This window comes from Bos mutus, chromosome 22, assembly GCF_027580195.1.
Source record: "Bos mutus isolate GX-2022 chromosome 22, NWIPB_WYAK_1.1, whole genome shotgun sequence".
Lineage (NCBI taxonomy): Eukaryota > Metazoa > Chordata > Mammalia > Artiodactyla > Bovidae > Bos > Bos mutus.
Window position 1 is genome coordinate 52,384,626 of NC_091638.1, and position 23,781 is coordinate 52,408,406.

General features: G+C 55.4%; 1 protein-coding gene across 2 annotated transcripts; it reads right to left on the bottom strand.

Annotated features, from left to right (window-relative positions):
* PTPN23 (protein tyrosine phosphatase non-receptor type 23) lies at positions 1–21,008 on the bottom strand. 2 transcript variants are annotated; one of them, XM_070359393.1, is made up of 25 exons: positions 20,809–21,008; positions 13,830–13,904; positions 7,834–7,961; positions 7,571–7,647; positions 7,031–7,080; positions 6,813–6,944; positions 6,546–6,626; positions 6,325–6,456; positions 6,194–6,241; positions 5,809–5,865; positions 5,669–5,727; positions 5,443–5,522; positions 5,216–5,330; positions 5,062–5,127; positions 4,624–4,769; positions 4,125–4,436; positions 3,895–4,049; positions 3,655–3,806; positions 3,404–3,583; positions 1,614–3,315; positions 1,354–1,538; positions 1,156–1,260; positions 948–1,086; positions 759–872; positions 1–688 (listed from the first exon to the last, which is right to left on the bottom strand). In XM_070359393.1, the coding sequence occupies exons 1-25, from the start codon at positions 20,890–20,892 to the stop codon at positions 209–211; spliced, it is 4,854 nt and encodes a 1,617-aa protein (XP_070215494.1). In that variant the 5' UTR covers positions 20,893–21,008; the 3' UTR covers positions 1–208. The 2 variants fall into 2 exon arrangements, with proteins under 2 accessions (XP_070215494.1, XP_070215495.1); XM_070359394.1 differs by lacking the exons at positions 13,830–13,904; positions 20,809–21,008 and adding an exon at positions 13,447–13,518.
* Between the last annotated feature and the right edge of the window lie 2,773 nt (positions 21,009–23,781).

Below are 23,781 nucleotides of genomic sequence, written 5' to 3' on the forward strand. Positions count from 1 at the left end.
CACAGAACAGGTTTGTTTATTCGATAGCAAAGAGCTGAAAAACAGGTCCCACAGAGGAGCGGAGCCTGACCCAAGACCCAGTACCCAACAGAAGTGCGGGCCAAGGCAGGCAGGGCTGAAGGCAGCAGGAATGAGAGACGGGCCCAGGAGACGGTGTAGTGAGGACCAGGCGGGCACGCCGGTCAGGTCTCGTTGAGTGTCCACCCGGTCAGGTCTTGTTGAGCGTCCAGAGCGGGTCCAGGAGGCTGAGGGGGTCGTCGGTGGGCCTCGCAGCCCGCAGCCCCTGCCCGTTGTGGGCCTGCAGGAAGTCCTGCTTGCTCATGCGCTGCTTACCCCGCAAGGAGCCGTCCAGGGAGAAGGCCTCAGGCGTGAGGGAGGCCAGCAGCTCCAAGGAGGAGGAGGGCGGCCCCAGGCTGGGGGCCTCAGGGACCGGCTGCTCCTCCTCAGGCTGGGGGGCCTCGGGCAAGGGGGAAGAAAGAGGGGGTGGGGAAGAGGAGGGGAGTTGGGTGGACTCTGGGAGGCTGGGAGGCGGCAGGCTGGGGGGCTCCACAGGGCCTGGCAGGCTGGCCACTGGGGAGTCCATCCCCCCAGGAGGCCGGATGCTGAGCTTGGCAATCGTGGCCTGGATGGAGCTGATGGGCACGTCCCCGCCGAGGACCAGGTCCTGGGAGTCCTGAGGAAGGTGATTCTGGGGAGACAGGAGTGGGTGAAGAGGATGCATGAGGTGCTCAGAGCCCCCGGGAGGGGCCCCCCCTCACCTTCTGAGTGATGCCGGTGCCGGCCGTGGGCTTGCTGGGAGGGGGCACGCCATGGCGCTGTAGCACCTGCTCCACATGTCTCACCACTGCCTCGTGGCAGAACTTGAGGTGTAGCTGCGGGGGCACACGGCTGGTGAGCTGGGGGCCGTCCCCTGGGGGGAGGGCGCATGCCCGCCCGCTGAGCCTCACCTTCTCCTGCAGCATGTGCTTCCTCTGCTGTCGCATGCGCCGCACCAGCTGGGGCAGCTGGGGGATCCCGCTTCCAGCCTCCACCTCCTGCACGGCCGCGTAGAGCAGCGCGAAGGCCCCCGTGCGGCCCACTCCCGAGCTACGGCCGGAAGATGGGGTCAGGCCGGCCCCCGGGCCCGCGAGGAGCCCATGAGCTGCCCGCACCTACCTGCAGTGGACGACGACGGGCGTGTGCAGCGGGCGCTGATGCAGGCAGTGGGCGTGCACCTCCTGGATGAAGCGCAGCAGGTGGCTGGGGCTGTCAGGCAGGCCTCTGCCGGGGGATGGGGGATGGGGGCTCTGAGCCAGACCCAGTCTGAGCCCACATCACCCCCCGACCACCACCCAGGGCGGCAGGCAGACGCACAGCTCGGGCCACGTTGGGAAGTGCAGGTGCACGAGGGAGCGCTTGAGGCTCTGGTCACGGAACTGCAGGCTCAGCACCCGCTCCACGTGCGTCTCGGTGGTGCGGACGCTGCTCAGGGCCAGGCTTAGGGCCCCGTGCACCATGGGCTGGCCCCGCTCAGTGGGGAAGTAGCGAGCCACCTTTTGCTGTGGCACAAACAGGTAGTTAGGGCTGGTGTTCCAGGGTCCCCACCGGGTGCCCGCCCAACCTCTCCCTCTCACCTTCTCCATCTCGGCCTCCGACACAAGCATGACAATGACCGACACTTTCTGCTCGTGCACCATGAGCCAGAAGTCGGCCGCTGTGCCAGGCAGGGGGGCCTGGGTGGCCACCAGCGGGGGGCAGTAGGGTGAGAGCCCCTCCACGCGGCTGGCATTGATGTAGTCGTCCTTGCCGGAGCGCAGCACCACGCGGTTGCTGTCATAGGGCATGACGTCCTGGTGCCGGTTCTTGAGCGAGTAGCAGCGGGCAATGGCGATGGAGCGGCCCCGGGCGTCGAGCTCCTGTGCGTCTTGTAGCTCCCGCCACACCGTGTCCAGGGCCCCCGCAGCTCCCAGCTGGCCCCGGAAGGTCTCCAGCTCCTGCCGCAACTGCTGCAGCCTCTCAGGGCGCTCATAGGGGTCCCGCTCTATCAGCCGCAGGGCCTGTGGCCGCCGGCCCTCAGCTGCATCCACCTTCGTGGGCTGCAGCAGGGGCTGCCCACCCCCAGGAGGCTGAGGGCCTCCGTGCTGGCTCTCAGGGCTGGAGGACAGCAGGTCAGCAGCAGCGGTGCCTCGGCGCAGACAGGGGGGTGGCTCTGCTGCAGGGGGCCGAGGGGGCACGGGGCCGGGGCCCGGGGAAGGGGCGGGTGAAGGCACCAGGTGGGGAGTGGGGGCTGGCTGGATGGCAGGTGGGGGGCCTCGAATGGAGAGAGGGGCTGCCTGCGGGCCCAGGGCTCTGGGGTCAGGGGCAGGACCATAGGCCAGGGTGGGGTGGGGAGGCTGAGGGGGCCCTGCGCTGGCGAAAGGCAAAGCCCCGGAGTGGGGGGGTGGAGGGTCCTGAGAGGGGCCGGGGTACAGCTGGGTGTGCAGGGCAGGTGATGGCTGCCCCAGGACCCCAGGCTGAGGGGCGAAGGGGTAGGAGGCCTGGGCGGGCACCAGGCCTGGAGCCTGGGGTGGGAAGACATGTGGGTGCTGGAGTGGAAGGGGCTGGGGGGGAGGCTGGGGTGCCATCCTCGGGGCTGGAAAGCCTGCAGGCACCCCGGGAGGGAAGTGGTGCTGGGCGAGGGGTGCTGTGAGGGGCTGCTTGGGCCCCATTGGGTAGGTGTAGGGCAGGGGCAACGGCTGTGGTGGGGGGCCCGGGAAGCAGGCCTGGGGAGGGGCCGGGGCAGGGTTTGGCCGCGGGGCTGTGTGGCTGGAGATGGGGGCCTGGACACTATCTACGGTGGTGGTGGCTGGCCGAACCCCCACGACCAACTCGTGGCCTGAGAAGTGGGGAGGGGGCGCTGAGGGGAGGCCAGCGAGCGGAGGGGGTGGCCCCACCCCCCCATAGGGGCTGCTCACCATGCCGTGCTGGGGCGAAGACCGGGGCACGAGGCCCAGCTCTGGGGCATAGGCGGGGGCCGTGTAGAGAGCCGGTCCAGGGGCCACGGCCACCCCTGGGTGCCCCGGGGGCTGGGGGGCCCTGGGCTGCAGCATGTGGGTGGGACCTGCATAAGTACCAGGCGGTAAGGCGCCAGAGAGGTAGTGGGGTCCTGGGCCTGCAGAGCTGGGGAAGGGGCCAGGAGGGAAGTGGAGTGGGGCGGCAGCCCCCAGGAAGGGCTCTGGGGGCAGACTGCGTAGCTCCTCAGGCAGGTCCCCGGCCTCCATCGTCTCGCCCTCCTCCCTGCGGGGCAGCAGTGGTTTTGGCGCTGTGGGCCGTGGCGGCGGCTTCTTCTTAAGCTCCCTGTGGGGTAAGCGAGGGAGAAGGGGAGTCAGAGCCCCCTCAGCCCGGCCTGGCTCTGCAGCTGTGCCCGGGGTGTCCCCACACTCACCTGTCCAGAAGCTGCTGGCGTGTCGCCTCGCGGGCCTGGCAGGCAGACTGTGTGCGCTCCAGGAGAGCAGCCACTTTGCTCTCCAGGTCTGCGTAGAAGTCCTTCCCCTCCTGGGACTTCTTCATCAGATCCTCGTAGGCCTCGTAGGAGGCCACCAGGCTCTGCAATGTGGAGTTCCACCTGGGGCAGAGGGCGGGAGGTTAGTCGCTGCAGGCCGGCTCCGGGGGGTGGGCCCAGGGCTGGGTACTGACTTCTGGTCCAGGTCGCCGAGCACGCGCCGCACGGCCGCGTACTGCACGTTGGCCTCGGTCAGGGCCCGGAGGACGTTGTCCTGGGCGGCCAGGTTCTGCTCCAGGTACACCCGCAGCTGGTCGTACTTCTTCAGCTGCTCCTCAAACAGCTTCTGTGGGGGTGTGGGGAGGACAGGTTCTCAGGGCCTTGCCGCTGAGGTGGGGTGCCAAGAGCCAGCCCGCCGCCCACGCCCGGCCCACCTTCATCTCTGAGTGGTCGGCCGTCACCAGCACCGCCGTGATGTCGTCTTTCTGGATGAGCTCTCGCAGCTGCTGCTCCAGGGACACACGCTGGTCCCGCATCTCCTGCACCTTGGCCAGGATGCGCTTCAGGTTCTGCAGCACTGCCTTGTCCTCTGGGAGCGGCGGCAGCAGTGAGGCCGGAGCCCCACCGCCCCGCCCGACCGCCCCGAGGGGGTAGGAGGGCTCACCTGCGCTGAGGGCCGGCGAGGGCAGGGCGGCCCGCACCTGGTCCAGGGGGCCGCTGAGCAGCCGCAGGTTGCCAACGTGCAGGTTCATGGCGCGGTGCAGCTCGCTGTTGGTGAAGGAGGCCTTCTCGTGGACCTCCATGTACTTGGCCCACTCTCGCCTCACCTCTGCCAGCTCAGCCTTGGACGTGGCCGTGCTGGCCGCCGCCGGGCCCACCACCTCCTGCAGCTTCTGTTCCAATGCCTCGTCCTCCTCCAGGAGGTCCCTGACGTCCTTTAGGGAGGCCTCCACGTCGGTGAACACCCCTGACAGCACTGTGCGTGGGCACAGAGGAGGGGGTCAGCTCCTGGGGCACAACTGCCCCGTCCCACACGCGTGCAGCTCAGTGCGGGCTGAGCAGTGCAGCCCCAGGGCACGGGGGGTACTGTGCCCGGGGAGGTGGGAACCTCCGACCCTGCCCAGCAGGGGACAGCAGGTGACGTCCACCTGCTCTGTACTCACCCTGCATGGACTGGACGAGATTCCTGACAGTGTCGGGGCGGACGCTGAGAGCCGCACACTTCTCCATGAGTTGGGGTGGGATGTGGTTGTAGGCATCGAGGTTGTCTACTGTCTCAGGATCCAGCTGCAGGGAATCCATGAACTGGCTGTGGGGCAACAGGACCAGGTGGGTGTGGACTCAACCCCTCACGTGGAAGGAGCCCCCCCACAAAATGAAGCAACGTCCAAGGTCCTAGCAACACAACAGTGTCCCAGCCACCAGCACAAAACCTGCCCTAGGCACTGCTGGAAACGCACACGAGGCCCTGGGCAGGGAGGCTGAGCCAGGAGCCTGCTGTTCCATGGCCATTCACCACCCTGCTCCCTCGCTCCCTCCCTCCCTCTGCTGCAGACTGCACTAGAGGATCCCACCCCACCTCCCCACAGCTCTGCACTCACTCCAGGACCTCGTTCTTGTCCTCAATCTTGGCCATCATCTCCCGGAGCAGCTTGGCCTTCTCCTCACTGCAGGGAGGGGACAGACCAATTTGTTGGCAGCCCGTGTCTCTTGAGACATCCCAACTTGGGCTAACAGGGTTGTCTGTTCACTCGCCTGTACAGTGATGAGGCTTCATGCGCTGCCATTGGTACAAGTTTGGCAAAGATGTCCGGGCCCGTAACAGCAGGGTCTGTGGGGTTCACCGGCAAAGGCTTCACCAAGGGGGCACCTGGGAGGGAGAGGCAGAGAGTCCTGGAGACCAGGCCCACCCAACCTTAACTGCCTCCGTTGTGCGACATCTTCGCCCCCTACCCCATCCCAGGCTCCCCTCAGCTTCAGACCTTTCACAGGCTGAAGGGTGTCCAGCGCTGGGACGGCCTCGTGGTAGATGAAATCATTGTCCTTCTTGGCAGAATTGTACCTGGCATGGGAGGGGGGCAGTCTTGAGTGGTCAACAGGGACCTAGGACCTCGCCCCTGCCATGTGGGCCCCTGCTCTCTGGCCCTGGTGGCTTCCTCCCAACGATGCAGGCAAAGAACCAGAGCCCCTCGAGGCCCAGAGACTCACTTTCCCCCAATGACGTCCATAGCGAAGCGCAGTGCGTCCTGCACGGTGTCGGGCTGGCCCTGTGCAGGGAGCGGAGCTCAGTACAACCACGGCCGGCACCAGAACCCCCTTGGCCCGGCCAGGCTCTCCCCCATCATTACCTTGGCCAGTTTGATGGCTTCGTTGAGCTTGTCCAGGGCACTCTGGAAGTACGCAACCTGCAGAGGCCAGCAGAGCCTGGTCCAGCCTTCTGGTGGACCCTGCTCCTCCTGCCTCCCCGACCCAGCCTGTCTGACCAGCAGGTAGCCCAGAGGAGACAGGAGGCTGAGCGGCTGCCAACGCCAGCCAGCCAACAGCACCAACATTAGTGTCCGCTTGCAGCTCTGCCCACAGTGCCCACCTCCAGGCAGCCACTCAGGGGAACCACCGCGCCTGTCCCCTGGGGTGGCAGAGACCGAGGGGTGAAGGACAGAGGGGACCACTCCCCACCGGGGATCCAACGGGGCTGGAACAGCCTGAGCGCCCTCCTGACCCCAGCTCGCTCACCTGCTCCCCGAACTTCTGCTGCTCCTCCGCCTGCTTCCCCATGTGCAGCTGGACGGAAGACACAGCCCTGCTTACTGAGGGGGACACCCCAGCGCCGCCCCACCCCACCCCCACGCCCGCGGCGCCCTCACGTGGGCCACAGCTGCGAAGTAGTAGATCTTCATCTGGACCAGCTTCTTCCAGTCCTTCTGGATCCGGCCCAGCAGCGAGGCAGTGTCGGGGTTCTCCAAGGCGCGGCAGGCCTCTTTGTAGTAATCCACCACCTGGGGGCCAGGATGGGCTCCAAGTTGGGGACTGGGAGGAGGCCAGGTCCGGCCCCAGTCCCTAGAGGGCCACGGTCCCCTGGGCCTACCTGTGCACTGATGCGCGCCACCAGGAAGCTCTTCCTGTTGTCCAGCATGGACTTCTCCAGGAGGCACTCCTGCGCCTGGCCCTGGAACAGTGGGTGCAGAGGCCCTCCTTCCTCACCGGGACAGACCGCGCACACCCCTCTCTGCCCAGCCTCCCCTCCAAGTAGCTCCTGACCCACCTGGGGCTCAGAGGGTCGCAGCCCAGGCCCCGGCTTGTCCCTCCCTGACCTGTGCGCCACCATCCAGCCCTAGCGAGGGCGGCTCCTCACCAGCATGAGGTTGACGTTGAGAGTGAGGATCTGCCGGCTCATGTCCACGCTGTAGGCCTGGGGGAAGTGCTCCCTCAGATAGGAGAAGGCGCCGGCCGCACACTGGAAGTGGGTGCAGGAGACTTTCATGCCCTGGGGGGAGGGGCTGTCAGAAGCGGAGCCGCTCCAGGGGATGGGGTTCACTCTGGAGCTGACAGCATGCCACCCTGCTTCCTCACCTCCTCAGACACCCGCTTGTCCATGGCCCCCAGCATGGAGTGCAGTGCCCCTAGGGAGGCAAGGAACATGGGTCAGGGCTCAGCTGTGGCTCCTGCCCACGTTGGCGCCCAGGGTGAGGCGCGGGGTGGGCGGGGACCCAGTGGATCTGGGGGACGGAGCTCCAGCTCTGCGCCAGGCAGGGACCAGGGGAGAGAAGGGGCCCTCACAGGACTCTGCTCCCCAGGCTGAGGCTGCACCAGCAGGGTTGATGGCTAGGCCAGCCTTGGTCTCCTCCAGCCAGAAGCAAACCTGAGCCACCATGGGGGTGGGGGGCGAGATGGGGTGTCCAGACAAAGAGGAGAGGCCAGCTCTGTGCCTGGAGCACAGCAGCAACTCCAAGAGCAGGCAGCCTAGCAGAGCCTCCCACCAGGGGGCTCCCTGCGGCCCAGGAGGCGGGCAGAGCTGACGGAGGCAGGACAGGGTCAGGATTTAGGTGTCTTCTGCTGAGAGGGGCAGGGCTGGGAGCGAGGGGGCCCCAGGGAAGGGGAGAGGCAGCTCACCAAGGTTGTAGAGAATGCAGGCCTGCTCGTACTTGATGTCCTCGTGGGCCACAGACTTCCCAGAGAAAATCTCAGTCCTGGGGACAGGCCACCACAGTTGTGAGGGGGGAGCTGGTGAAGCGAGCCCCCTCCCAGTACAGGGCAGGAGGGAGGGGGTCTGGGGAAAACCACCCCAAGCAGCTCCCCATCCTCTACAGCAAGGAAACGGGGAGGGGGAGAGGGGCACCCTCCAGGCTGCCCTGGCTTTGCCCGCCCGCACTCACCAGGTGACAGAAACGGCGGCCTCCTGACCCGAGCCCATGGGGACCCGACTCTGCAGGTAGTGGAGCTGGCCCAGGTACTTGCGGAGGACACTGCAGCCCTCAAAGTCACGTGGGACACGGATGGCATTCTGCGGGAGGGTGAGAGGAGGCCGGCCATCATTTGGAGCGGAAGACGCGCCTGTGTGCCCACAAAGGCCCAGACGGACACGTCGGGGCTATCGGACTGTGCAGCGTAAGAAACCAAAGGAAGGCAACAGCTACCTGCAGTCACTGCACAACCATCCCGCCAGACGCTTCCACCAAACCGGCTCCACTTTTCCATAAAACATGCCTTAAAATTTTTAATGTACTTAATGTTTGACCCATATTTCTGTATCTAAAAATATGAGCTACAAGAGCCATGACAACTGAGGACAAGGCTCTCTACTGACATGTCAACATGTCCATAACACGCTTACTGCTGGGGAGAAAGACGCATCTAAAAGATAAGCAACATAATTCACAGAAACAGAGCCAACTAGTTATACAAAGAGAGAAATCTACACAGTTCCATCTGAAGAGATGATCCCTGGGTAGGTTTCAGTAGTGCATCCTACTCTGTACATACATACAGGGACATTTTGATTTTATTGGTAAGTAAACTCTCTCCTCAAATGTTAGAATGGTATAAAATATAAAGAATCAGGTTGCTATAACCTAAAGCGACACTGCTAATCAATCCACTATACATATATAAACTTTTTAAACAAAGAAATAGAAGAAGAAAGGCCTGCAGTATTCCCCTCGGGCCTCGGTGACCTGGGCTGCTGCCATCCTCACAGCCTGAGCAGGTTTGGGTCCCAGGGCTGGACTGTCCCAGGGCTGAGGGAGCTGGGGAGTCTGGGGCAGCCATCTGAGCCATCCTTGGATCTGTACTGTCTGGTCCCCTCTCCACGGGACCCCAAACTCCAGATCCAGGCCGGCCCTCCCACAGCTACTGCAAGTCTACAGTCTGCAGCCCACTTCCAGCCTCCTCCCTTAAAGTCCATCCACAGACCTTTGGCAGCACCCCCAACAGAGCACCTTTCTGGGGTTACGTTGACTGGTGGGTGAAGTGTGAGGAAGTAGTGAGGAAGTAGTGGAAGGGTGAGACGCAAGCCCTTGCATATTTCTCTGTGCACTTTGCACTCTAATTACAACCCAGGAACCCAACTCTTTCTCCTGAGACTCTGATTGCTCCAGTGACTAAAGCTGGGTCTGAAGAAATGCTGCCATCTTATGGCCGTTTCTGGTAACAACAACTGGAAAACCTGTGCTCAAGAACGCAAAATACTCACAAGGCCTGTGAGACTAAAAAAGACACGTATGCTCTAGAAATAGCGGTAGGTAAGAATTCATTAGCAATGGCTTTCAAAAGCCAACTTCCAAAGTAAATCTTACTCATCCTTAGAAAGTAAAAACGCACATAAACATACCTTCACCACTCCTAATTCTTAAGTGCAAATCAAAATGACGATGAGGTATCATCTTTCAGTACTCAGCACAAAGTCTACAAACAGTTAAATGCTGGAGAAGCCATGGAGAAAAGGGAACCATCCTACACTGCTCTGGGAATGTAAACTGCTAAGAGCCACCATGCTACAGATGCAGGTTCATGAACGGAAACAAGCGACCAACCCGTGCGGCAATCCACTCCTAGGAATGATGCAGCGAACACCATCCTTCAAAAGACATGGGAACCCCAAAGCTCACTGGGACACTGTTTACAACAGGCAATGATGCAAGCGTCCAAAACCTACAGCCACACAGCAGACAAGCAGCCATAAAAAAGAATGCAGAGTGTCACTGGCAGCAACCTGGATGGATCTGGAGATGATAACACACAGTCAGTCAAATATGGAAAGAAAAACATTCTGTAATATCACAGATAAAGAACTGGATACAAATGAACTTGCCAAACACCTACTATTGACTTACTAAACAAATTTAGAGTCATAAAAGGAAAGCTGGAGAAGATGGAGATATAAACATTTTGAATAAGATATACATAATTATACATACATAATCTATGTATGCTTTATACTATCTATAAAGTATATATTATGTATACATATAACATTAAATATGCTCATCTATAAGATGAACAGAAAGGTCCAACTGAATAGTACATGGAAATCTGCTCACCACTCTGTGATGATGTATATGAAAATAGAATGGGAAAAGAACTGATACATGCATATGTGGATCATGTTCCCTTATCTCAAGCACATGCACAATTGTAAATGACTCAGAGAATAAAACTGCATTAAAACAAAAAAACCTGAACCAACTGCCTGCTCTGTTCCCCTGAGGCCTCGGTAGCCTACACTGGGACCCACATCGCCCAACCTGGGCAGGTCAGGGTTCCCGGGTGGGAGTGCACTGGGCGTGAGGCACTGGGAAGTACATGCCAAAAACAGCAGCCCCTGCAGATGGAGAACCTGGTCCACTCTGGACAGCCCAGTAACTCCAGATCAGCACGGGGGAACCTACTCCAGAATGTGTAATAACAGCGTGCGAAAAAAATAATCCCGGGGTAGAAAAACATGCATGTTATCGCACTACATCAATCAATCAGAGCTCAGGAAAAATAAACATTAAAAATATTCTCTATGCACTGATAAGTTTGAAATGAAATTTAAAATGAACAAAACAACAGAGTATAAAAATACTGGACAAACATGCCGCACAGCTTTACAATGTAATAATATCAGCTCCTGCCCACCCACAAAAAAAAAAAATTAATTTGGGCCACTGCTATCACCATACAGAGACCCACACACAACATTACCAAGTGAACGAAGAAACAGAAAGGGACCCATCACAGGGTAACCACAAGACGTGATGTCTCAAAACCAGTGACAGGACCTACGTGATGAAACGCATAGGCACGGGGATAGGAAGAGAGCGGGAAATTCAAAGGGTAGACACAGGTACAACCCTCAAGTAGGGAAAATACATTATCTGAAAAAAGACGCATGCTACAGCAACGGGCAACCTATTCTACACTGCGGAGTCACAACGTACAAAGGCAGTGAACGAGTGGAAAGTAAAAGACAGTTGCATATATCCGGCTACCTCATTTAGGTACACTTAACCAATAAAAAATATGTTTAAAATATTCTACGCATTGATCAGCTCCAAATGAAATACCAAATAAAGAACTAAATAACAAAAAGAGTCTACTACAAGGCCTTCAGGCCTCAGTGACAAGGTCTGGCTGTCGCGTGCCTGGGTCTGGGCAGCTCTGGAATCAAGGCGCGACCACATGGCTGGCTGGGAGAGCTGGGGAGGACAAGTCAGCCAGTGAGCCTGCGATCTGCCCCTGGAGGGCCTGAACCCTCTGGATGGGACCACCAACTGCAGATCCAGCTGGGCCCTCAAGCACTTAAACCAAGCAGGCACTCCCAAAGGATGGTGGAACCTCTGAGCTGAAAGAGGACCTGCAGGCTGCCTCCTTGTGCTGGACGTCCCGCCTCCAGCCTGAGACTTGGCCCACCAGGGAACGACAGCACCTAAAGGCACCTTGATTCCACGGGGTGGGATGTGTCTTAAGGGTGAAAGGTGAGGGGAAAGGGACCACAGCCCTTCAGGGTTTTTCTGGGACATCCCCCTCTATTTGACAGCCCAGGAGCAGGACTCCTTAAGGCTTTCTGCCAGAGGAACCAGTCAGGCAAGAAAGGTGCTGCTGTCTTGTGGCTGTTCCCTGGAATAGCAGCTTGAAGACCTGTGTGTGCGTGTGTGCTGGGATTGTCAATGACACGTGCCCTCCAGCAATGTCCTGGGGTGGGTGATCGAAACAGAATTCAAAAAGAGGCCCACTTTCCAGAGCTCCTGCTCATGGGGTACAAATTGGACTCGGGCTCTTTTAAATGAAAACTGCCTCTGCATGGCTAATCAGCAGGGAAATTCACATCCGGCTCGGAATGTATATCAACAAAAAGTCTACTGACTAAAACCGGGAGAGAGCAGGGAGAAAATGGAAGGCCCCAAAGATGTGGAGAGAAACGGAAACTGGCAGCAGGCGCTATGAAAACCCGGAAGGAGGGTCCCCAAGGGCGGAACTTGACATCCGTTTCCATGATCTGGCAGGCCCACATGAGGCTGGATATCAAGGGGACAACCATTGATCAAACACACCCATGGATGGTGTCCTTTCCTGAAGCAATAGTACGAATAATGGGACATAGGAGAAAGCAAAATTTCCAAGCACAAGAGCCTGGAAAAACAAATTAGTACAGCTTTACAGTGTAATATCAGCCCCAACACCCCTTCCCCCCAAAAATGAAATTGGGCCACCCATGAACACCACCACCTAAGCACCTTGATTCCAGGGGCTGGGAGGTGTCTGGAGGGTTAAAGGTGAGGAGAAAGAAGCAAGGGACCCCAGCCCTTCAGTGTTTTTTTGGGGGACATCCCCCTCTATTTGACAGCCCAGGAGCAGGACTTTCTCCAAGGTTCCTGTTGCCAGAGTCACCAGTTGGGCAGGAAAAGTGCTGCCATCTTGTGGCCGTTTCCTATAACAGCAGCTTGAAACCCGGTGCTTTGGAACACACTCAGGATTCATTTTCAAGGCTTGCCGGGCTCTCAATGACACGTGCCCTCCAGAAATGTCCTGGGGTGGGTAATCAAAACAGAATTCAAAAAGGGGCCCACTTTCCAGAGCTCCCGTTCACCAGGTACAAACTGGACTGGGACTCTCTTAAACGACAGCCTAGGAACACTGCCTCTGCATCGCTAATCAGCAGGAAAATTCACATGAAAACTGCAACGGGGTACCTCCTCGCCTGCTCAGAATGAACATCAACAAAAAGACCGCTGACAGTAAAACTGGGAGAGAGCAGGGAGGAAACAGAAGGCCCCAAAGATGTGGGAAGAAACGGAAACTGGCAGCAGGCACTATGAAGACCCAGAAGGAGGGTCCCCAAGGGCGGAACTTGACATCCGTTTCCATGATCCGGCACGGCCACATGAGGCTGGATATCAACGGTACAACCATTGATCAAACAGACCCACGGATGGTGTCCTTTCCTGAAGCAACAGAATAACTGAGACATGGGCAGAAGCAAAATTTCCAAGCATAGGGGCTGCAGGAAAGAAGCATGCAGCAGAGCTTTACAGTGTAAGAAGATCAGCCCAGCCCAGAGTGAAATGGCGCCACTGGCGACACAGACCAAGACAGAACGCTACAAAGCGACCAAGACGGAGAAGGGACCGTCCAGACAACCGCAAGAGGCGGCGTCTGAAAACTGATACACAGGAGCTTTGTGGCAAAGGGCGCCGATTGTCACTCATAGAAAACGAGCTTATTTTACCAGAGGTAGACCTAGAGGAAATGAGGGATATATTCAAAGGGTAAGACATAGCTACACACACTCAACTAAGGAAAACAGACCACTGGAAAATACCTGTGCTACGCCGTAGCGCAACCTACTGTGCACTCTGCAATCATAACTTACAAAGGCAAATTGTGGGTGGGGAAAAAGGTACATTTATTTATTCAGTTAAGTCAGTCCCATTCAGCTAGTCAAAATAAACATCAATCCAGGAGATCAAACTAGTGAATCCTATTGGAAATCAACCCTGAATACTCACTGGAAATACTGTTGCTGACATTGAATCTAAAAATCTGGCCACCTGATACAAACAGCCGACTCACTGCAAATGCTCTGATGCTGGGAAAGCCTGAGGGCAGAAAGACAAGGACTCAGAGAGCAGGAGACGGCTGAACGGCATTATCGACTCAATGGACGTGAGTTTGAGCATCCTTCAGCAGACAGTGAAAGACACGGAAGCCTGCCGCAATGCAATCCATGCGGGCCCAAAGACTTGGATACGACTGAGCAATGACAACAGTTTATATATTTTCCATCATTTTGCTTTTACAGAGGAAAAATGATTGAATTTAAATAAGAACAGTTTTATCTCCCAATCAAACCAATTTTGTTCACACCTGTGTAAAAACACTGTCTTCCTACCTGTCTGAGCAACTCCAGTTTCTTCAGTTCCTCATTGTAGGCTTCTGGATTCTCTCCATAATTCTTCAGGACAAACTAGAGAGAGAGAGAGAGAGAGAGAGAGAGAGAGAGGGAGAGGGAAGGCTGTGAACCAGGCACAGAGCATCCTTTCTGCTCCCGCTTCTGCCCTCGGAATCCCCCGCAAGCACCAGCCATGGCTCAGGATGGAGTCCAGACCCTCTACCACCATCTCATCTCCTGCCCCACTGGGAACTCGGCCTCCGTAGCAAGGCAGCGCTAAGACACTTTCTGGGGCACCCTCCTTTTTTGAGCAAAATGGAAAATACGCCTGCACAACGTGGCTGGAATCCCCTGGCTGGCCCTCACCATGCTGCCGTCCTCCCTACCAAACCCAGAACTGGGCCAGCTCAGGAAGCCGGGGAACTCAGTCGGCTGAAGTGGGATCCTACTGAGCATTTGTAAACTGGCCACGACTTCAAGCCTCCCTTGTGTCTGGGACCCTGCTGGGGCCCGGGATCACCATCGTAATCCCAACCCGCCAGCAAATGTCAGAAAGAGAGTCACAGAAGAGTGGGTGTGCAAAGCCTTCCCTGCCAGCCCGCCCACCTGGGGAAGGGGCGCCACAGAAATAAGCGTCCTCCTCGGCGAGGAAAGGCCTGTGGCGGTGTGATGGGAATGATCCGGGGGAAGGGAGATGGGGAGGTCACTCCGCACATCAGAGGCGGGGCTGGCACCCCCGCCCACGGCAGGGCTGACTCTCAAGACGGTGGGCACACTCGCCAGCCTGGAGGCGGGGCCTGGACCACCAAGACCAACACATCGTGGCAGCTCCACCACTCGTGCTGGGGGACCTGGCGTCTGGGTCTGCAGTCTGGGGGCCCAGATCCATCACTCCACATGCACTAAGGGCACGGACCCCCAACTCCCAAGGCTCCTTAAGGCCCCAGCCAAGGTCTGTGAGGCGGAGAAGGGAGGGGGTGGCCTGCGCTGTCCAGCGGCGGCCCACCCGTCTCCCGGGCCCGTTCCAGGGACTGTACACGTGGCCACGCGGTGAGCCCATGGGAGCCTGGGAGGCCGTGTCACCTCGTTAGCTGCCTGGCAGGGAAGCGAGAGGAGGGGCAGGCAGAGGGAAGCGAGTCCTGAGCTTCCTTCAGCTCCAGATCTCTGAGCCCGACCCTCTCCCACTGGTTTTACCTCCTGCCAGTTCGCTATCCCCGTCCACCTCTGGCCCGGACTCCCCACCCCTTCAATCCACCTCTCATCCAGTGGTCAGATTTGTCTTTCTAACATGACTCCAGTGTTATTCCTGACTTTATATCCTTCTGAAACATACACACTCCTGGGGGGAAAAAAAATAAAGCCCAGCTTGCTTTTCTCAGGACAGTGAGATTATGGGGAAAGAGCTGTAATATAAAGGGTGGGGGGAAGTAATCCGAGAAGAATGTGCACAACAGTGCTTCCCCAAACCTCCGGGGCCAAATCTCATCTTCACAGTCAGCTCCCAACAGCCTTCAGCTCCCAGGGACACCCAGCCAACAGTACTCTGCAATGACCGCTCTCAGCTCTCAATGCTTGTCCACACGTTGCCCCCACCACCTTCTCTGCTAAGGCTCAGCTAAAATACCACTTCCCATAGCACCAGCGGCTGCTCTCCCCACATTGAGAAAGTGTGCCTCCCAGCAGCGTCACATCAGCGACCACCCCCACCCCAAATAACGAGTCTATCGGGAATGGCAGGGGCCTGATGCAATGTGTTCGATCCTCAGCAAATGGCTGCCTTTACAGGAAATGCACAGGATGGATGAACAGACTGAGTAATACCAAAGAAGACACTCAGAAAAATTGAGACGATGTAACAATTTACCCAACACTTATCTCAGTCTCTTTGAAAAACAAGTATCATTTAGGGGGCTAGAGGGCAGGAGACTATTGTAGATTAAAAGAGATTAAAAAAAAAAGAACAATGACCCTATGAAAACCATGATTGGATCTGAGTTTAGAAAAAAAACAGTTATAAAGGATGTCTGGGGATAACAGGTGAAATTTAAATATAAAACATAGTAGAAAATGTTTGTGGATTTTCTAAGGTGTGATGCTAACAGTATAGTTATACAGGAGAAAATCCTCTTAGGACCTGCTGAGATGGGCACAGCTTACTTGCAAAGGTCCATGGGATGTACGTGTGTGTGTGTTTAGACAGAACACACATACAGTGCAAGTGAACTATTACCACTGCTCTTGTCTACTCGCTAAATCATGTCCAGCTCTTTTCTGCATGACCCCATGGACTGTAGCCCATCAGGCTCCTCTGTCCATGGGATTTTTCAGCCAAGAATACTGCAGTGGGTTGCCACTTCTCCAGGGATCAAACTCGCTTCTCCTGCGTTGGCAGGCGGATTCTCTACCACTGAGCCACCAGGGAAGCCCAACTATCAAAATTAAGTAGACAGAGTTTGGGTGAGCACTGCATTATTCCTTCGACTTTTCTGTATGTCTGAAATCTGGAAAACAAATGTCTTAAGAGCTGCTGAGGGAACTCCTGGGTGGTCCAGCGGTTAGGACTTGGCACTCTCACTGCTGTGGCCTGGGTTCAAGCCCTGATCAGGGAGCTGAGATCTCACACGCCAAGCAATGTGGCAAAAAAAAAAAAAAAAAAATGAGTTGCTGAGCTAAATGATACCTAAAAAAATACTTTCTTTACATCATCATTTCTCAGCCTCTTGTTGGATCCTTTGAGAACATGATAAAAGCCACGAAACAATCTCCCTACAAATATTCATCTATGCATAAACACAAGAATTTGCCAACATGTTCAGGGGGTTTACAGACATGCTGAAGCCCGTTTATGGGCTCTTGGTTTATAATCCTCGCTGTGATCTAGCCAATCCCTCACCCCGCCCGTCCCCCAATTCACAGACATAAAATGTGACCTGAGCTACAGGGTAAAACTTGACTATCTAAATGGGAACATGTTCTTTCTCTGATTAACTCCCTTCTCACAGGAGGCTTCTGTTTGTCACCCCAAGGCGACAGTAAAAGTGGAGCCCAGAGGCCCTGTGGGACAAAGGCCGAAGGGATCTGAGTGACATCCGAGAGTCCCAGAAACAGGGCTTCAGCTGCCATCGCTGGGAACACCTGTCCCTGCGGTCACGCAGTGGGGAAGGGGTGAGAGATGATGCCTCTGACCGCAGCAAACTGTCCCTGAAGGAGGCTGTCTACCTGTCTTATTCCTCCTCCAAGATCTGCAGCAAACACAGAGCTCCCACCCACGGGCCAGACACTCGCCCAGTGCCTAGGAAGTCACTCAGCCCTAATAACAACCCAAAGAGGTAGACAGCGTTGTCACCACCATTTGACAGCTGAGGACACTGAGGCAAGGAAGGTGAGACACTCGCCAAGGTCACAGCATTAACCACCGACAGAGCACCGATGCGAAGCCCGGCGTTTGGGCTCCAGAGCCCATATTCTTGACCACACATCAGACCGATCCATTTCTATTTTTTAAATACAGTTCTCATAAAACACCAAAAAAATGGGAAGTGAAAACGAATCTCCGGCCACAAGGTGAGTCAATGGAGCCGAGAGGTGATTTTTTAAACTCTGACGAAATCCTCTATGGCTTGATCACTCACTCCCCCTACTACACAGAGGTAAGAGGCGGATGAAGGTTCAAGAGTAAAGGACAGAGACCATCTCTCGGACAGTGTCCCTACAGCACAGACTTCTGCAGGGCGAGAAACAAGGTCTGGTCAGGACGTGAGGGTCGCCATAGAGCCTGAGAAGGCAGGCCCTGCAGCAGGCAGAGCCTGGACCTCGGCAACACGGATTCGGAGTAAGATACAAGAAGGCACCGCCAGGACCCCAGCGCACCCACACAAACGACAGCCAGCTGGGGCTGAGGGCCAGGGGCCCCCGAGCCCAGCCAGGCTTTAGAGAAGCTGGGGTTCTTTTTTCCTGAGCGAACAATGAGACCTGTGAACAGTTTCATGTTGAAAGCATGTCCAGGGTTCAGAGCCACTGGGAGGAAAAAGCAGGGAAAGAAGTTATAAGTTAAAGATACACAGGCTGGAAAGACTTTTTCCAAAGAGAAACACCAAAACACAGCAAGTCCTGGCTGTGCCCTTAGGTTGCTGTGAGGTCAGGGCTTGGCTTTTCACCTGTAATATGGTGTTCATAGTAGCTGCTTTTGAATTGTGGTGAAGACTCTTGTGAGTTCCCTGGACAGCAAGGAGATCAAACCAGTCAATCCCGAATATTCATTGGAGGGACTGATGCTGAAGCTCCAATACTTTGGCCACTCGATGTGAAGAGTTGACACTGGAAAAGACCCTGATGCTGGGAAAGACTGAGGGCAGGAGGAGAAGGGGCGACAGTGAGAAGGTTGGATGGCATCACCAACTCAGTGGACATGAGTTTGAGCAAGCTCTGGGAGATAGTGAAGGACGGGGAAGCCTGGCGTGCTGCAGTCCATGGGGTCACAAAGAGCTGAACAAGACTTACTGGCTGAACAAGGACAATTACCTGCTATGTCTAACTCAAAGAACTGTCATAGGACTTGAGCTATTTCCTAAACAGAGAAAGAGGATGCTAAGCTGAAAGTACTGTTTACAATACGCCAAGGCCTGTACTAGGGACTCAAATGCATTATCTCATTTTTTTTTAAGTATATCTTGTTTTTCTCTCTTTATTTATTTTATTTTTGGCTGCCCTAGGTCTTTGCTGCTGTGCTCCGGCTTTTTGCAGTTGCTCCGAGCGGAGGCTACTCTGCTGCAACGCGTAGGCTTCTCCTTGTGGCGGCGTCTCTTGATGCAGAGCACAGGCTCTGGGCCCAGGGCTTCAGGAGTTGCGCCACGTGGGCCCTAGAGCGCAGGCTCAGTAGCTGTGGCACACGGGCTTAGCTGTCCCAAAGCATGTGGAATCTTCCTGCACCGCAGATCAGACCCATGTCCCCTGCATTGGCAGGCAGATTCTTAACCACTGGACCAGCAGCAAAGCCCCTGGGTTAACTCTTGATGCCCATAAGCTTATAAGGTGTAGTATTAGTCCTGTTACAGGTGAGAAAAATGAGGCCCAAATTAGTGAGGTAATCATCTGTAACAGCTGAAGTCACTCAGCTAGTAAGTCGAAAAGGTGGGACTTAAACCAAAGTCTGCCTGATTCCAGTGTCTATACTATTTCTGTGACATTACTCTGCCCTTTTACCAAGCAACCAATGGCCCAGAATTCTGTAGGCAGATGAAAGTGAAAGTCGCTCAGTCATGTCCAACTCTGTGTGACCCCATGAATTATACAGTCCCTGGAATTCTCCAGCCCAGAATACTGGAGTGGGTAGCCTTTCCCCTCTCCAGGGGATCTTCCCAACCCAGGGATGGAACCCAGGTCCCCCATATTGCAGGCAGATTCTTCACCAGCTGAGCCGCCCCAGGGGTAGATGAGATCACCAGATCCTGCCATTCTTTTGCAGGTTAGAAAAACGGGAGAGAGAGATCAGCAACAACGGCAGTTCTAGAACTCTGAGCCAAATTTCCTAATTCTTGACCCAGGGTCAAGATTTTGTCTCACTTTCTCTAATACTAACAAGGTCTCCTTCCTCTATGTATTCTTTTTACCCTCTGTGGGTGATGGGAGTGTTTAGCTTCTGTTCTGAATTTGATATACATCTTGGAATTAAAACAGTAGATGGAAAGGAGACCAAACTTTGGCGAAGAAGTAAAATTTTGGAACTTTAGATCAATTAACCTAATTTCTGGGAAGTCTCCATTGGAGCCTGGGGTTTGATCCCTGGTCAGGGAACTAAGATCCCATAGGCAGGGAAGCTCGGCCAAAGTTGTTTTTTTTTTTTTTAATCTAACTTTCTGCTTTTACAAATGAGGAAAAAGATGCTCAAAGAGATTAAATGATGGACTCAAAGGAATACAAACTGTTAGTGTCTGAAGGAAGGCAGTGGCAGTGTGAACAGAGAAAGGGAGACCTTCTTGGAAAACTTCTTCCCCAACCCATTTTCTTTCTTTTTTTTTCTCCACCACCTTACTCAGTGGGGCACTGTCAAGATTCTGGCAGCAGCTACATTAAAACCACAAGGATGTCAACCTGCAGCGGCCTCCTGGTTGTTCCTTTTCACTTCTGCTCTGTCTTTCAATGGTACCAGACGGTCCTTCCCAAGGCAGATGTCTCACAGGGTACCTGATGCCCAGTCGACACACCTGACCTCCCAACAGCGGTCCCTTGCCTCCCTCAACGCCAAAACTGCCTGTCTCTTCCATCCAACTGAACAGTCAACAAAGGACTGCTAGCGTTGCTCTGGCAGCTACAATACTATTTATCCCCTCTGTGCAGTCGCGAAAGCAGTTACGCTCCCCTAAACGACAGAGTTGTATCTTTCGGTCCAAAGGGGCTCCAGATTACGGGTCTTCTTCTGAGACCAGACAGAATTGCACCAAGTGTTAGAGCGACTCCAATCGCAGAGATCAGGCTGGCCGGGGCCTTAAAACACATCCTGAGCCATCCTCGGCATCCGTCCCAGTCCGGTCGTAGACGGACAGCACGAGGGCCAGGCACAGCCTTTCCACCAGACGGTTAAAGGCCACCCACCGATCCCCCAGGGCGGTGCTGGCGTGGATGAGGGGAGGAGCAGAACTAGGTCCAAAGCGTCACACCGAGGAAGTGAGGTGCCTCGGCGGGGATCGCGGATGGCCAGGGAAGGAATCGGAAAGCAGGTTCCGATCAGACAGCGGGGGCTACCCGGGGCTGGTGGGGTCGAGGGGTGGGGGGGGGGGAGCTCTGCGAGCGCGCAGGGGTCAGACAGGGTGCGATGGGTGGTGCGCCAGGCGAAGGAAAGCCAGCGGAGGCCCCTCCTGGCCTCACCCGACCCTGCGACAGGGCCTGGGGAGATGATAGACGCGCAGGGGGCGTCACGAGCCGGCGGACGGAGAGACGCGGGAGAAGAGGGGCGGGGGCGGGGAGGAGGAGCTGCCCTTACCTTCTTTACGGCTGGCTGAAAGTGGAAGTCACCGGCCTCTTTCAGGTCCAGCCAGATCATGGGCATGCGGGGCACGGCCTCCATGGCCGCAGGCACCCGCCGGCCCCCCGGCCGCTCCCCAAGCTTTCTCAGCTGCAGGCTCAGCCACGCACCCCGCCCCTCCACGCCGGAAGTCACTTGTCACGCGGGGATGAAAAAAATGCCCCTACTGCCTGCTGGGAGAGGCGGTCCCCTCCCGTGCAGCCTTTTGCGCAGGCTCATTTTCCGGTGCGCATGCTCAGTTTCTTGCATGCGGGCACGTGTAGAGGGCAAACCTCCAGCCCGAGGCGAAAGGGTTTCTGGGAGTCGTAGTCTATCTGCATCTAATTGCTAAGCAGGGAGGTAACTGGTTTCTTCTTCCTGGCCTAAGTAGACCGCAGGGACCTGGCTCGGGCTCCAGGCGCTCCCCACTCAGGGGAAGGACATTAGAGAACGTAGCCATAGACTTGTAGACCCTAAGTAGTGTCGAGGGCCTTGGTAGATGTGGTCAGATGCTATGGTAGAGATAACGTGGTGGCAGGCCACCCCCAGAAGTGACTTAAAAACAGCCTTGGAGTAGGGGCTGCCTGGCCAAGGAGACAGGGCTAAGAAGCAAGCAAGGCGTTTCACCCCAGGTGTAGAGCTTTGGAACAGAGGAGTGACTGGTTGGAGACTGGCACGCTCGGCTGAGCCTGTAAGACCAGGCACTGCCTAAGAGACGGCCAAGTCCGTTTTTGATGATGGGGAGAGAACTGGTAAATGAAGTGTAAAGCGGAAGGGGAAAAAGAGAGAGAGGCCTAGAGCGATGGGGGTGGGGATGACTATATACAGCCACGCGAATACTTTTCAGTCTGGAACGGGACCAGGGAGCAGAGAACAGTTATTAGCTCTGAAGAGATGACCTGTAGAGCAAGGATTTTAAAATTATGTGTATATTACCTAGCTTTAAAAACACATAAAATGGAGAATGGTTTGTTAGGGCAAAAGTAGAAGCAAGGAAATGAGCGAGGAACCTTTTGTAGTCTTGCAGGAGACAAATGTTGTCCGGTTGGGGCAAAGGGAAATGAAACACGGGCAGGTTTGAGAAATGTTTGGGGGGAAAAAAGTGGCAGAACTTGGGATGAATGGATGTAGGAGATTGAGAATATAAAAGATTATTTCCAAGTTTCTAGCCAGTATATACCTGGGTGGCTCCACAGCTGTTTTCTGACATGGTAAAACAGGGAGGAAGAGGTTTGGAAGAGAAGAACAAGGGTTCAGGTCTGTCTGTGTTGAGCTGGATATAGATTCCCTTAAGTCGTTCAAGAGAAGATGTGGAGGAGACCATGGCTCAAAAGAGAGGGTTCACTCACAACCAAGGGCCCAGGTCCCCTTTGCAATCCAGGATCTACCTTCATGCCAGCTGGAGTTAGAGCAAAAGAAAATGCAAGTACACAAATGTTCGCAGCAGCATTATTTATAATATCCAGGAGGTAAAAATAAATCAATAGATGAATGGGTAAGGGAGATGTGGTACAGCATACACTGGACTGTGTCCTTCAGCCTCAGAAAGGAAGGACATTCTGATACATGCTCAACATAAATGAACCCTGAAGACACGATGCCAGTGACATAAGCCAGACACCAAAGAACAAATACTGTGTTAGATTCTGTGTTAGTCCCTCAGTCACGTCCAATTCTGCCACTCCATGGACTGTAACCCACCAGGCTCCTCTGTCCATGGGGATTCTCCAGGCAAGAATACTGGAGCAGTTGCCATTCCCTTCTCCAGGGGAATCTTCCCAATCCAGGGATTGAACCTGGCTCTCCTGCATTGCAGGAGGATTCTTTAACATCTGAGCTGATTCCACCTAAATCAGTTAAGAGTAGTCAAATTTGTAAGAATAAAAAGTAGAATGGTGACTTCTCAGGGACTGGAAGGAGGATGGAATGGGGAATTAGTATTCAGTGGGCACAGAGTTATAGGGTGGGATGATGAGAAAATTCTGGAGACAGATGACTGCACAACCATGTGAATGTATTAATACCTAATGCCACTGACCTGTGCACTTAAAAATGGTTAAAATGGAATTTTTTTTAATGTAAGATCTTGCAGGTAATTTTTTTTTTTAAGGAAAAAGAAAATTTTACCAGCATCTTAAAAAGCCTGTTTCTGGAGGACCATCTTGGGACCACCTGCTCAGAGGTGGAAAAACAGACTACGGTGTCAGCACGGCTGGTTTGTCCTGAACCCTTGCTTCTTGGTTTGTAGGTGGATGTCTTCTGCCTGTGTCTTCACGTGGTCTTCCTTCTGTGCATGTCTCTGTTGTAATCTCCTCTTATAAGGATCCCAGCCACCTTGGATTAGGGTCCACCCTCATGACCTCGGGTTCATTTAATTATCTCTTTAAAGATTCCATCTCCAAATACAGTCAGCCTCTGAGGTACTGGGGGCTAGTACTTCAGCATATGAATTCTGAGGGACATAATTCGACCCATAACACATGGTCTCAGTGACATGAAGGGCAGTTAGCATGAGAGGCATCAAAGAGGCACCAAGGGGTGAAGGGGCATGGAATACTGAGGCACTGGGGTGAGGATGGCTCACTGGAAGCGATACAGCAGAAAAGATGTCTCTGGGGTGAGTGGCGCCCTCCTGCTGCTGCTGAGTCGCTTCAGTCGTGCCCGACTCTGTGCGACCCCAAACACGGCAGTCCACCAGGCTCCTCTGTCCCTGGGATTCTCCAGGCAGGAATACTGGAGTGGGTTGCCATTTCCTTCTGCAACGCATGCACGCATGCTAAGTCACTTCAGTCGTGTCCGACTCTGTGCGACCCTATGGACAGCAGCCCACCAGGCTCCTCTGTCCATGGGATTCTTTAGACAAGAATACAGGAGTGGGTTGCCATTTCCTTCTCCAATGCCATTGCCCTTGTAGTGCGCCTATTTCCTCACAGAGATGGGCAGCATTGAGCT

Bases quoted from the DNA above. Each gene is read 5' to 3' on its own strand.
- PTPN23 (XM_070359393.1), bottom strand. From the start codon at position 20,892: ATGGAGGCCGTGCCCCGCATGCCCATGATCTGGCTGGACCTGAAAGAG. The intron at 4,050-4,124 runs GTGAGCCCTCCT...CGCCGCTCCCAG, and splicing joins CTCGCCGGCCCTCAGCGCAG to AGGACAAGGCAGTGCTGCAG. The intron at 1,539-1,613 runs GTGAGAGGGAGA...TTTGTGCCACAG, and splicing joins CGGAGGCCGAGATGGAGAAG to CAAAAGGTGGCTCGCTACTT.